A 14,049-nucleotide genomic window follows, 5' to 3' on the forward strand; every position below is an offset into this window, starting at 1 on the left:
GAGCCACACTACTGCTTTATAGCGGCATTGAAGTGCACTGCAGGATCTACACTACTGCTTTATAGTGGTACTGAAGTGCACTGACAACTGTTGGGGCCCATGACATATCTACAGCAAGCAGGATATAGCACTATGAAAGTGGTATGAAAGTGGTATATGGTATGTGTCAATGGGTCCTAACAGTTGTCAGTGCACTTTAATACCACTATAAAGCAGTAGTGTCGCTCCTGCCTTTTACATACCACTTTCATACCACTTTCATAGTGGAATATCCTGCTTGGTGTAGATGAGCCCTAGTTCTTTCAAGAAAAGTGACAGTGGTGGGCGGATCTTACAAACTAATTAAGTTCTCTATCTTATTTATTTATTTATTTATTTATTTAAAACATTTCTATACAGCTGTTTATCAGGCTGACTTTGAAAGCTATTTGCATAATATATACATAAATAAAATCATAATAAAACCATTAAGCAGTGCAATATTCAATTATACTAATAGTCTCAAATTATTATTACATTCAGCCATGCTGGACACGAGATGCAAATTATAAACATGATCCTATGTTTCCCTCCTGAAAAGAAAGTTCTGTTAATTTCAATAGGGGCTACTCCTTGGTAAGTGTATTCTGAGAATCCCACTTTGGAAATTAAAAAACCAGCACTTATCAGAATCTGTCTCAGGCATTACTGTTGTTAGTTAAGAATTGGGTTTAATTTGAACCACGACTCACTAGAGTTTGAGAACCAAAACCTGTTTTGTTTGCCATGTGTCAGTCACAAAAATATAACCTCTAAGCAAGAGCAAAGTGACCTATTTTTCATCACCAACTATCCAAAACAGCTACATTTAGAGGATGAAAGAAAGGAAGAAGTACTTGAAGAGGGAGGGGATAACACTAACAAGAAAATGAGACAATGCAATAGCTGTGCTGTCCTTGGAAGGGGGCCTTCCAAAATCCAGCTGTGCAATACCTTCATGAGGGCCAACCAAAATTGCTCCAAAATGTGCAAACTTTCAAGTTCTCCAGAGTTTGAATTCTTCAGAACTCTTTGGCAGGCTAGGTGGTACTTGCTTATTGGACCATCTATGTACATGAAGTGTTCCAGAGCACCTGAACTCTGCAGAACTCAAAAACTTGCAAATTGTTGTGGAATTTTGGTTGGCTATAATAAAGGTACTGTGCAACAGCGGAATGCAAATAAAGACGTCAACCCTCTCCACCTCCTGCAAAACACCAGTATGCTCAATTTGCAATGTTCTTCCTTCCATCCTCTAGAGAAAAGAAGAAAAAAATCATACAAATATAGCTAAGGGTGAGTACTTACAGCACAGAAGATATCTGGAGTTGTCTGTTCCCGAAATGGAAGAGAGAGAGAAAAATACCAGAGGCATACTACAAGCAAGCATGCTGTTCCTGCATTTGCCAAATGCTTTCTGCATAACTGAGCAAGCTCAACCCCATCTCTTGAAAATGCGATATCCCTCTACACTGAGAGGCAAGTGCCAGGATTCCCCCAAAGCAAGAACACTCCAGGGCAGTCTCCTCATAGCTCTTCAATGGCAGCATTGAAAAAGCAGAAGGCTTCCCCCTGTAAGGATCATCAAGGCCATTGGGTGAAGCTTCAAGGGATGAGGGATGAAAGAGAACAGAACTCTCTATGGAAGTGTGAAGCCAATAGTCTCATCATGTGATTCTCTCTACAAACATCCCATAACTTTCCCTGCTCAAATCCAAGAAGGGTACAGCAGTGATGAGAACAGCCTTACCCGACATGGTGCCATCCAGCTGTTTTGGAAAACAATTCCCATGAACCCCAGCCAAGAAGGCTCACAGTCAGGAATGCTTAGAGCTGTCATCCAAAACATCTGGAGAGGGGAAGGCTGGATTAATGAAATGACTGTACATTTGAATCCCTCCACCTCCCTGCTGGAATCTGAAGGAGACTGCACAATCCTTGGTTGATGTGATCGCTGCCAACACAATTGCATTTTCCTTCTTTCTTGTCAAGGTGGGCTCAGATCCACAAACCATAATGGAGGAGATTCTCTCTAGGGACCCACATTTTTGCTTTCATGCCAACTGGGTGATCAGCTCCACCAGTGGATGTTCTGCAGATGTATATGTGCAGGAACACCAATAGTACCGTAGCAGTCAGAATTATATCTGTTGTTGCTTTGTAAGGAACTTCCTTCTACTAGGATGGATAGAGAGTTAGGCCCAACTCAGTGGATAAGAACATAGGTGAGGTCTCCTTTTCTTTAAGCTCCTCTGCCCACAGGCTCCCACTTGATCTGCTAGGTCAGATCCAGACTTTTAGATGGTTGGCAAATCAGGGAAATAAAGGGAACTCAGTGGTACTTTTTGCTTCCTTGTTATTCTATGGTAAGTGTTCTTCCACCCCCACATCCCTTCCCTGAGTTGGAATCTCTGACCAGGTGCCTGATCCACTTGACAACTGTCTTCCAGTCTTTATTTATTTGGAGAAACACACTGATGGAGAAGAAAAAAATCTCCAGTGGGATTTAGCAAGTGAGGAGAGAATTTACATATTAAAATGAATTTAATGAGACATCTGGAATGGCCTTAGTACTCAAATGTTATAACATTTCACTGTACAATGAGATTTCGCTACCCTGTGCACACCATCTTCTTGTGTTTTAAATTAATATTCAGGTGATTGTTTCTGGATTGGAATATAATCTGGAATGCAGTTTTCATTTATTTATTTTTACTTTCAATTTAAGCCTTTGATGGGGTTTTTTTTACAAGTAAATAACAGCCCAGTAATGGTAACTATTCCCAATGACTAATTTACAGCATGTGTTTGGCTATGAATTTCTTTTACACCAATTTTAAATTACAAATTAAGATCCAGTTCATGGAATTTGTTTTAAAGGCCGTACCCCACCAAAGATAATTGATTTATATTAAAAGATGGTATAAAATGTTGCACATTTTCAATATAGTACCCAGTATAAAACTACAGCAATCAAGCCACAAAACAGATAAAAACACAGACGACAATAAAACTCCATACTTTGCAGAGAGGGGGCCTCTTCCCAATCGTCAAGAGTTTCTGCTGTGGCAGGTGCAATTCGTATTAACCCCCCTACTACTCCGGTGCCCCTCAGCAACGCATGGAGTGCACCTGTGGATATGCGGCAACGCCTCCATACGGATCGTGGTGGTCATGCTAGCATCTACTAAATGCCATAGATCAGCGTGGGTGTGTATGTGATGAATCTATGTCATTAAATGTACAGGCATCTATGATGAACATATCAATATTATCAGTGGCTTTCTCATGAAGAGCATCATCACCAGCTATTTCTCAAGAAGTGAATGCAACTGAATGTCCTCCCCCGCCCCGCTTTTCTTTTTCAGTGCCAGGATTTGGTTTAGCTGGCTTGGTTAAAATATTCAGGAAAGCAGGATCCTATTGGTGGCCGCTGATTCCTTTTCCTTTCTCCTTTAGGCAGCTTTCTCCAGTACGCCAACGCGAATGCTTAAAAATATATATCTGAAGAAATAAAGGCGATTAGCATGTAAAAAGCAAGCCAACCTCTCCTCCTCCTCCTCCTCCTCCGACAAGATGCTCCTTGAACCGTCAGATCTGGGGCGGAGGAGGATGGGGGGGTGGGGAGAGAGCGAGAGCTCCGGAAAGCAGGCAATTTCTAAGTTGCATCTGGCAGAGCCTCCGTTGTGTTTTCCGAGACCAGAAAGCTATACTTATTATGGTCCTAGATGGGGAGGGGGAGGCAGGGAAAGCGCGATCGCCCTCCGTGTGTGAGGGAGGGAGGGGGCGCTTGGCTGCAGCGTTAGGCGGCGGACGGGCTTTTGAACACCCGTCGTCCCCGGCCGCCTCGGAGGCGCTGTCCCCGGTGCTGAAAGAGGACCATCCCCTGGACGAGCTGAACCGCGCAGCAGCAGCCCTGCCCTTGCAAAGGTGCGGCGGCCACGCGCGTCGAGGCCTGGGCCGGGCGGGCGAGCGAGCGAGCGAGGAGGGGGCGGACGCGCGCTGGCGGCGGGCACAGGCACGCGCACGCCGGCTCGCTCCTTCTCTCTCTCTCTCTCCCTCTCTCTCTCTCTCTCCCCCTCTCTCCCCCTCCCCTCTCTCGCTCGCTCGCTCTCCTTCGCTTGCCCGGCTCGGGGTGCGTGTGTGTGAGAGAGAGGGAGAGGAAGAAAGCGAGCGGGAGTGTGTGGGTGCGGGGGGTGCGCGCGTGAGTGTGTGGGTGCATGTCGGGGGGTGCGTGGCAGAGAGGGGCGAATGTGTGGGATTGCCTGCGAAGGAGCTGGATGTACCCAAGCGCCGGGGCCACAGCAGCAGCAGCAGCAGCGGCAGCAGCGTTGAAGCCTGCACTCCAGCCGCCTCCGTCTTCCTGGGGCTGGCCTCGGGACCACTGCAGCAGCGGGCCAAAGCCTCCCCACCACCACCGCCACCGCCACCACCATTTCCTCTCTTGCCCTTCTCTCTGCTGAGGGCTCCTTTCCAGCTTGGGTCCTTCATCCGCTCGCCCAATATGCAGAGGATCTAATTTGCTGAGCGAGAAACGGGCAGGGAAGAAGGAGGAGGCGGAGGAGGAGGAGGAGAAGGAGAAGGCGGCGGCGGCGCCGGCAGTAGCAGCGAAGGAATATTCTGTGGCTTTGTGGATGCTCTACTTTTCATGGCAATGCAAAAGATTCGGCAGATTGCTCTCTTCCTGGCTCCTTTGGTTTGGGGACTCATCTGGGGGGTCTACTCAAACGGCATACAAATAGGTGAGTGTCCTCTTTGGAGACCGTCTTTTGCCTTTCTCCCCCCCCCCACTCCCGCCCCCAACCTCGCGCCGATCCCTCCCGAAAGAATTCTTCCTCAAACGAAGGCACTTTTTGCATCCATTCAACTCCAGCAGGGAAGGGTCGATTTAAGGCTACATGCCTTCCCTGCAGGAGCGAATGGATGCAAAAAGTGCCTTCGATTGAGATCAACTCCTCACCCCCCACCCCTGCCCGTTTTTGTTTTTTTAAATTATTCGAGCGACTTCTCTGTCTCCCATCTTCTCTATTCTGTTCCCTCCGAAAGCGGCTAGCTCCTTCCAAAGGCTTATAAGATACCAAGCAGCGCTTCGGCTTAACCGGGCGTACAGATGACATTTGCAGAGGTGCCGTCCACTTCCCAGGAGATGGAGTTGGGTGGGAAAAGCAAAACAACCACCCTTGATCTGAATAGATCTGGATTGCACCTTGGGAGGGAGGAAAGCAGCGTGCTGTGTGATTTTCACAGATCCCCCCCCCCCCCCGGCTGCCAAACCCAACTGGGGTATTCCATCTCTGTATGGCTGAGATGTTAGCACAGAAGATCATCCTTACAGTCGATGAGTCTGGAGGCCAGTCTAGCCTGAGTGGAGTTCCAGAGCTCAGGAATGAAGGGGCTCCCCACCCACCCCAAACAGGCACTGCTACCGCCAAGCCTGCAGCACTGACATCCTGTGTGTGTGTGTGTGTGTGTGTGTGTGTGCGTGTGTCTTGTCCTGTTTTGATGCGTGTTTGTCATCCTACAGGGGGGCTCTTCCCCAGAGGAGCCGATCAGGAATACAGTGCATTTCGGGTAGGGATGGTTCAGTTCTCCACTTCGGAGTTCCGACTGTCACCCCACATCGACAACCTGGAGGTGGCCAACAGCTTCGCGGTCACCAACGCTTGTGAGTAATGAGTGTTCCGTGCATTCGCATCTCCTCTTCTGAACCCCTGGGCTCCTGGGGCTGGGAGGGTGGGAAGGATGGAGGGCAAGCAGGTACCATGTGTTTCAAGCAAGACAAAGTGTGCGGTCATGACTTTGGCATTCAACTCCTCCAGAGTTCAGGAGAGGTGGCACTGAGGAATTAACCCAAGAACTATGCTGTCTTTGCCTCTGGGGGATGGGTCCACCATCACCTGCTCAGGGTGGTCCCTCTCTCCTCCTGCTTCTTCAAGCCAGATTGTACCATTTGTTTTGCAAATTGACTTTGACTTGCAAGGATGTGGCTCTGGCTCTTAAAATGTATTACATAAGGTTGGCTGCAGCAGTGGCTGATTGTGGTGTCAGGAGGACCCCACCCTGCTCTGGATCGGAGGCCCACATGGGCCCTTGCTTGAGTGGGTGGGTGTGTTATTTACCTCCACATCTTTTGTGGCTAAATTCCACCCCAGCCCTTCCTGCTCTGGCATTTGCTTATTGAAGACGGGGCTTTCCTCCCTGAATACTTTCTTCTGAGATGCAGGAAGAAAATGAGGGGGGAGAGACTGGTTTTCTTTCCAAGAGATGTTTGGTGCTGTATCTTTCCACAGCCTGGGCATGGGGGCATTGGCAGCTAAATCCTCTCCACCCCTAGATGTGGAAGATTGACATCCCTTTCCACTTTGCCACACCTCTGGTATGCACCTCTCCACCTTTCCTCTGAATATGATTATGAAAGGGTGTTGAAAAACAGCCCCCTGTGCTATACGGCAGTGTTTGCTTCATGCCGAATGGCACATGAGTACAGGAGGAGCTGGAGTGAGCAAATGGGAAGGAATGGGGAGATAGAATCTGAGTGCCCCTTGTGGGTCATATGTTATTGGCTGGCTGGTTGGTCGCACATGGCATGGGACCACATATGCCAAGCTTGCCTGCTTCCTTGAGATGGCTGTCTCAGTCGTTCAAGAATCCATGTTCTGACATATGCCTTCTGCTAAAAGAGACATCTATCCTCAAGGCTATCTCAACCCTTGAGGCCTCTCTTGGTTTAGTCAAAGGCCAAGAGGTTGCTTGAGGAAGCAGCAAAATAGCTGCAAGCGGATTGTTGGGTCTGAACAGCCAGAGACACTGATCAGCCATTTTCCTTTTTGCAATTCTCCATGTTAGAATTACACTGCTCCCATCCCTTTGCCAATAAATCACAGCAGTTTAGAGAACCTTTCCTTGATCTGGAGGAGGAAAGAAACAGGATAGTAAGCACAGCATAAGTCCAGAATTTGGGGCAGCAATGGCTCTTGCCCATCCCAACATCCCTGCTGATAGGAGCCTTGTTTTGTTAGAAGAGCAGTCTCGCCTGGCATTGATTCCGATGAATTTTTAGTATATACAGTGTGCCCATGTGACCAGCCTTCTTCTTTCTCTTGGCATAGGCTTGATATTCCTCTATTGTAAGGTTCAGAGGGTTTCCCAGCAGATTTCAGTAATAGGCACAGTGCAGCTATTGCAAGGGTCAAGTAGCAAAAACAACACCACAGTAAAATCATATCTGAAATCGTTCTATTTTCCACCAACTTCCTCAGTGGAGTACACATAGATTTGATAGAACAATGAGTAGTTGTGGCTGGCACTCCCAAAATGAGAGGCATGATAATCATTTTTAGTTTAAATCACCCAAGTAATGACAGGATGCCTTTCTTACATATTTTTTTTTAAAAAAAATCAGATTAATAGGGTCTCCTAGGATATTACCCCCTTAACATACTGGTGGTAAAACTAGTAACTAAAAGGTGAGTTATTAAAAAGGAGATCTGAATTGTTGCACTGATACAATGAAATGGAATTGCGAGAGAAAGGCTTTTGTAATTCTTGTTGCTATGGGCTAATGTTTAATCTTTTGTAAACCATCCAGAGAGCTTCAGATATGGGGTGGCATAGAAATGTAAATAATAATAATAATAATAATAATAATAATAATAATAATAATAATAATTTCTGTCAGTTTGTGCTGGTATTGAATTAGGGAAAGGTACATCTTAAAAGTGAAAAGTAAAATGTGTCTCTCTGTGTGTGATACCTAATGAGGTGATGGCCTGAAGAGAAAAATCACTGCCAACTAAGATTATTAGGATTGCAATTTGTCATTCTGACTTTAAAGGAATGCATGTCATTTTGTCATATCTAGAGGGCCAATGCCAAGATGTTTAAATCCAGGAGCAGGGAGAAAACAAGAACTGTGATGTGCCTACATGGATCCAAGTGCACATCCTACACATTCAGATGATTAGAGCTTCAATAGCCAAATGAAGCTTTCTGCAATGAAATTTAACATTGTGTCGAGAGTAGCAGTGTTATAGCAGAAACAACCATGAATTTTGGCATCTTAAGAACATAAGACCATGAAGATCTGGAGCTGACCAAAGGCCTATTTAGTCCAGTATTCTTTTCCCACAGTGACCAATAAGACACCCCAATGGGAAGCCCACAGAACATGAATGCAAGAGCCCGCTCTGGCTCATGTTCCCCAGCAACTGGAATTGAGGCATTCTGCCTGTGAAATTGGAGATAATATGCAGCCATGACTAGATCTTTGAGACTAGCCATTTTATTGTGGCAACAACCTTTTCCATCACATGTATAATGTTCCTTTGATTAATTAGGCTTCTGCCTCTGAAACCTCAAAGCATACTAAAATGGGTAGTCTTTAAGGTACCATAGGATTCTTTGTTGATGATATAGAAATAGACTTCAAGAAGACAGCTGGACAGATGACACAGTGAACTTTTGGCAACTGACATTCTGCTTGGTTTTGAATGCAAAGGTGTTTAAAATTCTTAGTGGATCTCTCTCTCTTGCTCTCTCTTTGGGGATCATATTAAGTGCACCATTTCTGTTGTTAATTGCATCATCCAGAATTTGTTTCAGGCAAGGTTCACCTGTCAAACCTATATCCAGTTCTAAAGCATAGCCCTCAAACATGTGAATCTGAGTAAAATGAGAAGGCTTTTGAGCATGTACAGAGTGGATTTTCCTCACTCTTACACATCTCTTTTCAGGACAGGGGGAATTTCTCAGAAGGAATTAATCTTGATGTCTCTTTCAAGGAATAGATGTGCTATGAAGAACTGAAGAATCAATAAGCTGCTCAGATAATAAGGAACTATTGAGTATATATTTTAAAAGGTCAGGAAATTAACCTTTGTGAACCACCCAAAGAGCTTCGGCTATTGGGCAGTATAAAAATGTAATAAATAAATAAATGGAAACCTACAAACCACTCAAAATAAAAAACAAAAATACCAATATCTTTAAAGAAACAGAATAAAACTAGACACATGAGGTATGCTATAATTCTTTGGGTCACAAGATCATCACAGATCAGCAGCATTACAAATGGACACAAATTACATTTTCAGTTAATGTACTTTCTTACTTAATAGATTTTATATCTTGCTTTTCAGCAGGGAAAAACATCCCCATCAAGCAGCTCACAAAAGATTTAGAATTATGACACAAAGAAGTTCCATAGAAAGCATACAGTAGCTATTCCTCGATATGGTGGAGCAGGATTTCAATGTCTGAGTTTGGTGAACAGTTGTAGAGAGAAGGAACTCGCCAAAACATCCAGTCAGGTTTTAGACAGTAAAGAAATCTATTGGCCCAATGGAGTGATTTGTTTTTTATCCAGCATCATCAATGTGCACATGATGCTTTAGCAAATAAGAAAAGGACAGATCCCTGCCCTGAGGACTTCACCATCTGAAGTTCTACAATAAGAAGAACGGAGGAAAGGGGTGGGGGGGTAGTATGGAAGGTGGGGAAAGATCAGGCAAAATCAGTGTGAGCAATTGCAGTTCCAGATAGTTTGATGCTCAGTTTATGCAAGAAAGTCATGGAAATGGGAGCTTTTAGGAAGCATTTGAAGGAAGTGAGAGATCTGGCACCATGTTGATCTTCCAGGGTTAGAGCCAGCAAAAGAGTAATCATTACAGTAGCTGACAGTGCTCGTGTTGGAAGTCATGGACAGAGATATATTGGGGGAAAAGAAGAAAGACAGGTGGGAGCAATGCCATGGAGAGCTTTAAAGGTTACGCATTTGTGTTGGATATGGGAAGGGACTGGAAGCCAGTGGATGAATTGCAGAAAGGGGTGAAGCAGAGGTGATGGAAATACAGATTTCCCTTATCTTCAAGAAACTCCCTATTTCCTTCAGTGGAGGGGCCATATCCACACATGAAAGAGATAACATGCTAACTTTCAATTCATCATTCTATTTTTTACTAATTCCCCCCCCAAAAGAAGAAAAAATATTTCTCCCTCTTCCTCCAAAATATTTTGCCACTAGTGATATTATTCACGAGAGAGATTTCTCGTTCTGAAATGCGTGTTTTAGATTGCCTGTTTTTCAGAACTTAGAAAATACTTAAGATGTTTACAAAACATTGCCCCTTGAGCAGCAGTCTACAAACTGCTTAGTCCCGTCTGCTCTAGAGAAGCAGGTTATAGATTTTCTCCCTAGCTCATCGGTAGGTTTCTTACCAGTTGTCTATGCTTCATATGCCCATAATGTTTAGGTTGTAATTAATTGGTAATTAATCTGGATCTCCCATATCTCATTTTAATATAATATAAGCTTGTGTAGTATATAGTTGGACTTGGGCCAGGGAGACATGAATTGAAATTTATTACATTTTATTATTAATAATTCAGTGTCAATTTAATTTAATATTATATTTTTCTCTGGTGGTGATAGCTAAATGAATAACTTTATGGATCCTTTCACTCCAGCCCTATTATCCCTCAGATGCTATTCTTTCTAGTAACATGTTGTTATGTGGTTGCCTTGTGAAATAAGTGGAACCACTTTGGGTGTTTATATTAGTTAAGATGAATTAGGGATTTCCATTAACTTTTGTAAAATCCATTTGGCTAAGAGCTTCTTTCAGTCAAAAATGGTGGAATAAACCTCCAAGAAGCAGGTATGTATGTGTTTCAGTACCTTAACCATGACTTCTACACCTGAGAGTAGCAGCACAGGGATAGAACAGTCATCTGAATAGTATAGATTGCCAGAAACTTCAGTCTTGGTGTAATATGTTGAGCAGAGCAGGTGATACAGCACATTGCAGTAGGCAGGAGAATGCATTTACTAAATAGTTTCCCATGATTTCACATTTTTTACTACTGATAATATATAAATAGGTAGTAGAAGCTAGTGTAAATCCACAGCCAAAGCCTTCCTTAATTAACTTCCTACCAGAAGGACATCGTCTTAGGGCTGATGCATGAACGCACATCACTTGATTACTCTTGTCTTGATTTCATGACTGGCAGTTGTGACTGATGACGTCACTCCTGAAAAGCATGGCATTTGAGATGGCATAAGCTGATATGGACACTTCCTAGACTGTCAGTGATGTTAGATCTGAGGCAGCCCATTCCTGCATGCATTATCACTATTTGATATCACAGGTGAACCATCCCTGCGATTAATTTTTGTTTTGAGTAGATGCCACAACAATAGGCACAACGGAGCAGTTTGTACTAGCAATTTTGCTTTGCAGTCAGACTCTAATTAAGTTGGAAATTTTGTCCTAAGCTCACTTAATAGAAAGCCTGTCCCCAGTGAACTCAGCAGGACTTACTTTTCAATAAATATCTTCAATAAACGGCAATATTTTAATAGGCCTAAAAACCTTTTCCTGACCATTTGCATATCCTTTGATTTCCCCCCTATCAACTAAGAGGCTTTATCAGTAAACTCTGAGATACTAAAAAAAATAAAAATCTCCAGGAAATATATTACCCTTCATTAAGATTTACAACGAGCATTTTTTTTTAAAAAAAATCATTAAAACAAACCAACAATTAAAAAACAGCAAATAAAAACAAAAGATAAAAGTCTAAATTCAACACAGTTAGTCATGCCTAAGCCTATTTATTTAAGCTTAGACAAACTTAACTCTGTGTTGGATTTAGCCCATGAAAGCCAAATGAACTTAAATTCTGCCAAATGTACTTATAGTTGGTAACAGCTGGGGAAAACATTGGGAAGTAGCCAAAGAACTTGTGAAAAGTGGGCGTTCTGAGAAGAGATTTGGCACCGTGTAGATGTTCTAAGAGGCAGAAAACCAGGAAGCCTGGATAGAGCACTCCTATGCACATCTACTCAGATGTAAGCACCACTGAATTTAATTGGACGTCCTCATATCTAAGAGTGTATAGGATTGCAGCTAAAGAGTAGCTGCTTAGCCTAGTATTTGACCGTATTTAGCAATTGACATGAAATGCTATTTAGGTAGTTCACCATATCTGACAGCTAAAAGCTTGTTTGCACTCGTATTTCATGCTTGCCAAAACAATTAAGACTTGCTAACAGGATTAAAGCACACTTTTTAAAAAACAAATCTAGAAAAAGATGTTAAATAAAATGTGACATATTTCTCTGCTATTGGCTTATAGAGGGCATTGCTAAAACTTGTTTGAAAAAGAAAGAAAGAAGAAGAAAGGCCAGCTACTTAATATGAAAGTGTAACTGGCAAGGGCTGAGTATTCTAAAATGCAACTTTTTTATAAGGGATCTGTGCAACTCAGGCACTGCAGTTTTATAGACACTTACTTGGGAATAGTTCCCCTTGAACTCAGTGGGACTTACTTCAGAGTAGACATGCACAGAGTTGCACTGAAAGTGTCATTCAAAAGATTGCAGGCAAAAAGTTATCCACCAGATGGCAGAGTGCTCCTAGCAATACGAAGGTGGTTCAGATTAGCTTTTATATGAGACAGTGAGACTAATGTGAATGTACAAAAGTGTAAGCAATGCTATGTGTGTATCTATCTACCGATAGATAGAGAGCATCAGCTATTGGACTGTATAGAATGTAATAAATAAACCTCATGTTTACAATAGAAGACATATATTATTATTATTTATTTATTACATTTTAGCCTGCCTTTCCTCCATGGATCCCAAGGCGGGGTATATCATCCTTCTCCTTACCATTTCATCCTTACAACAACCCTGTAAGGTGGACTTCATGGCTGAGTGGGGATAAGAACCTGGAATTCCCATGTCTCAGTCCAACACGCTAACCACTACACCACATTGGCCAACAAAATGGAGTCCCCACAATTTCAGGCCCACTTTTGACCTCCTCACTTTGACCCTAATCTCGTGCCAACTGGAAATTTTTGGCTCAGCAATAGTCTTCAGAGCTCAGCCAGAGCAATCTTATTGTTTCTCACATGGCACCTGAGGAACCATAGATACAGCTACAACCTCAGGGGTGGGGTGGGAATCCAAGGACAGACATTTCCACCTCCTAAGTGCAGACATTTGGAGGGGGCTCCCCACACTCACAGCCACTATAGAAGGCACTGTGGCTGCAGCATCCTCAGAAGAGGCCAGTGTGGTGTAGTGGCTAAAGTGTTGGACTGGAAGTCAGGAAATCCAGGTTCTAGACCCCACTCGGCCATGGAAACCCACTGGGTGACTTTGGGCCAGTAACAGACTCTCAGCCCAACCTACCTCACAGGGTTGTTGTGAGGATAAAATGGAGAGGAGGATGAGGATTGTGTATACCGCCTTGGGTTTCTTGGAGGAAAAAAGGCAGGATATAAGTGTAATAAATAAATAAGAGTTCAGGGAAGGTTGGTCCAGTAAGGGATGTTCCAGTAAGTGGGGAGGGACGAGAGGCCTGGATCCACGCAACCCAAGAGCCTCTCCATCCCCATGACATCATACCCCTGCTGAAGGGATCCCAATTCCTTAGAAGGGGAGGAGGATCCCTTCAGTGGGGGCATGACACTCCCACTGTCTGCTATCTCAGCTAGATGGGCTGAGAGGCCCTTCTCGCTAGAATGTTTCAAAATGGAGGAGTGGGAGGCTGTAAAAGCATTTTGCTGTTTATATATTTGTCATAAGCTGCTTGGTATATTTTAAAACATAAAGCATCTTAAATTGAAATAGTGACTTCCTAGAAAATATTGCAGAAATTATAACTTGGGAGGTCTTTAAAAATCCACGGAGGAATTTTCAAACATGATCTAATTGAAACTGGCCTCACCTGAAGAAATCCATTATAGTTAACAGTGCAATCCTATGTGTGCTGACTGGGAAATAAGGGGGGGATCTACACTACTGCTTTAAAGCGCTTTATAACAGTTTTGACAACTGTTGGGGCCCAGGACACACTGCATATACAGGTTTCAAAAAGTTTTCAAAGTGCTTTAAAGCGCTTTAAAAGCAGTAGTGTAGATCCCCCCAAGTCGCACTAATTTTACCAGACTTGCTTGCCCCATAAGTGTGTTCAGGAATTGCAGCCTCGGACTGCAGTTGATTCGTTGATTAAAAAA

At 43.6% G+C, this 14,049-nt stretch overlaps 1 protein-coding gene across 6 annotated transcripts in view; it reads left to right on the forward strand.

Moving 5' to 3' along the window:
* Window positions 1-4,338: 4,338 nt before the first annotated feature.
* Window positions 4,339-14,049, forward strand: part of GRIA2 (glutamate ionotropic receptor AMPA type subunit 2) — a 91,502-nt gene continuing 81,791 nt past the window's right edge. For all 6 annotated transcript variants that reach the window (XM_063135970.1, XM_063135965.1, XM_063135966.1 and 3 more), the window contains exons 1-2: window positions 4,339-4,760; window positions 5,543-5,683. In XM_063135970.1, coding sequence (XP_062992040.1) covers window positions 4,667-4,760; window positions 5,543-5,683 — 235 coding nt within the window. In that variant the 5' untranslated portion in view covers window positions 4,339-4,666. The remainder of the gene's footprint in view (window positions 4,761-5,542; window positions 5,684-14,049) is intronic.

This window comes from Elgaria multicarinata, chromosome 10 (genome assembly GCF_023053635.1).
Source record: "Elgaria multicarinata webbii isolate HBS135686 ecotype San Diego chromosome 10, rElgMul1.1.pri, whole genome shotgun sequence".
NCBI classification, from domain to species: Eukaryota; Metazoa; Chordata; class Lepidosauria; order Squamata; family Anguidae; genus Elgaria; species Elgaria multicarinata.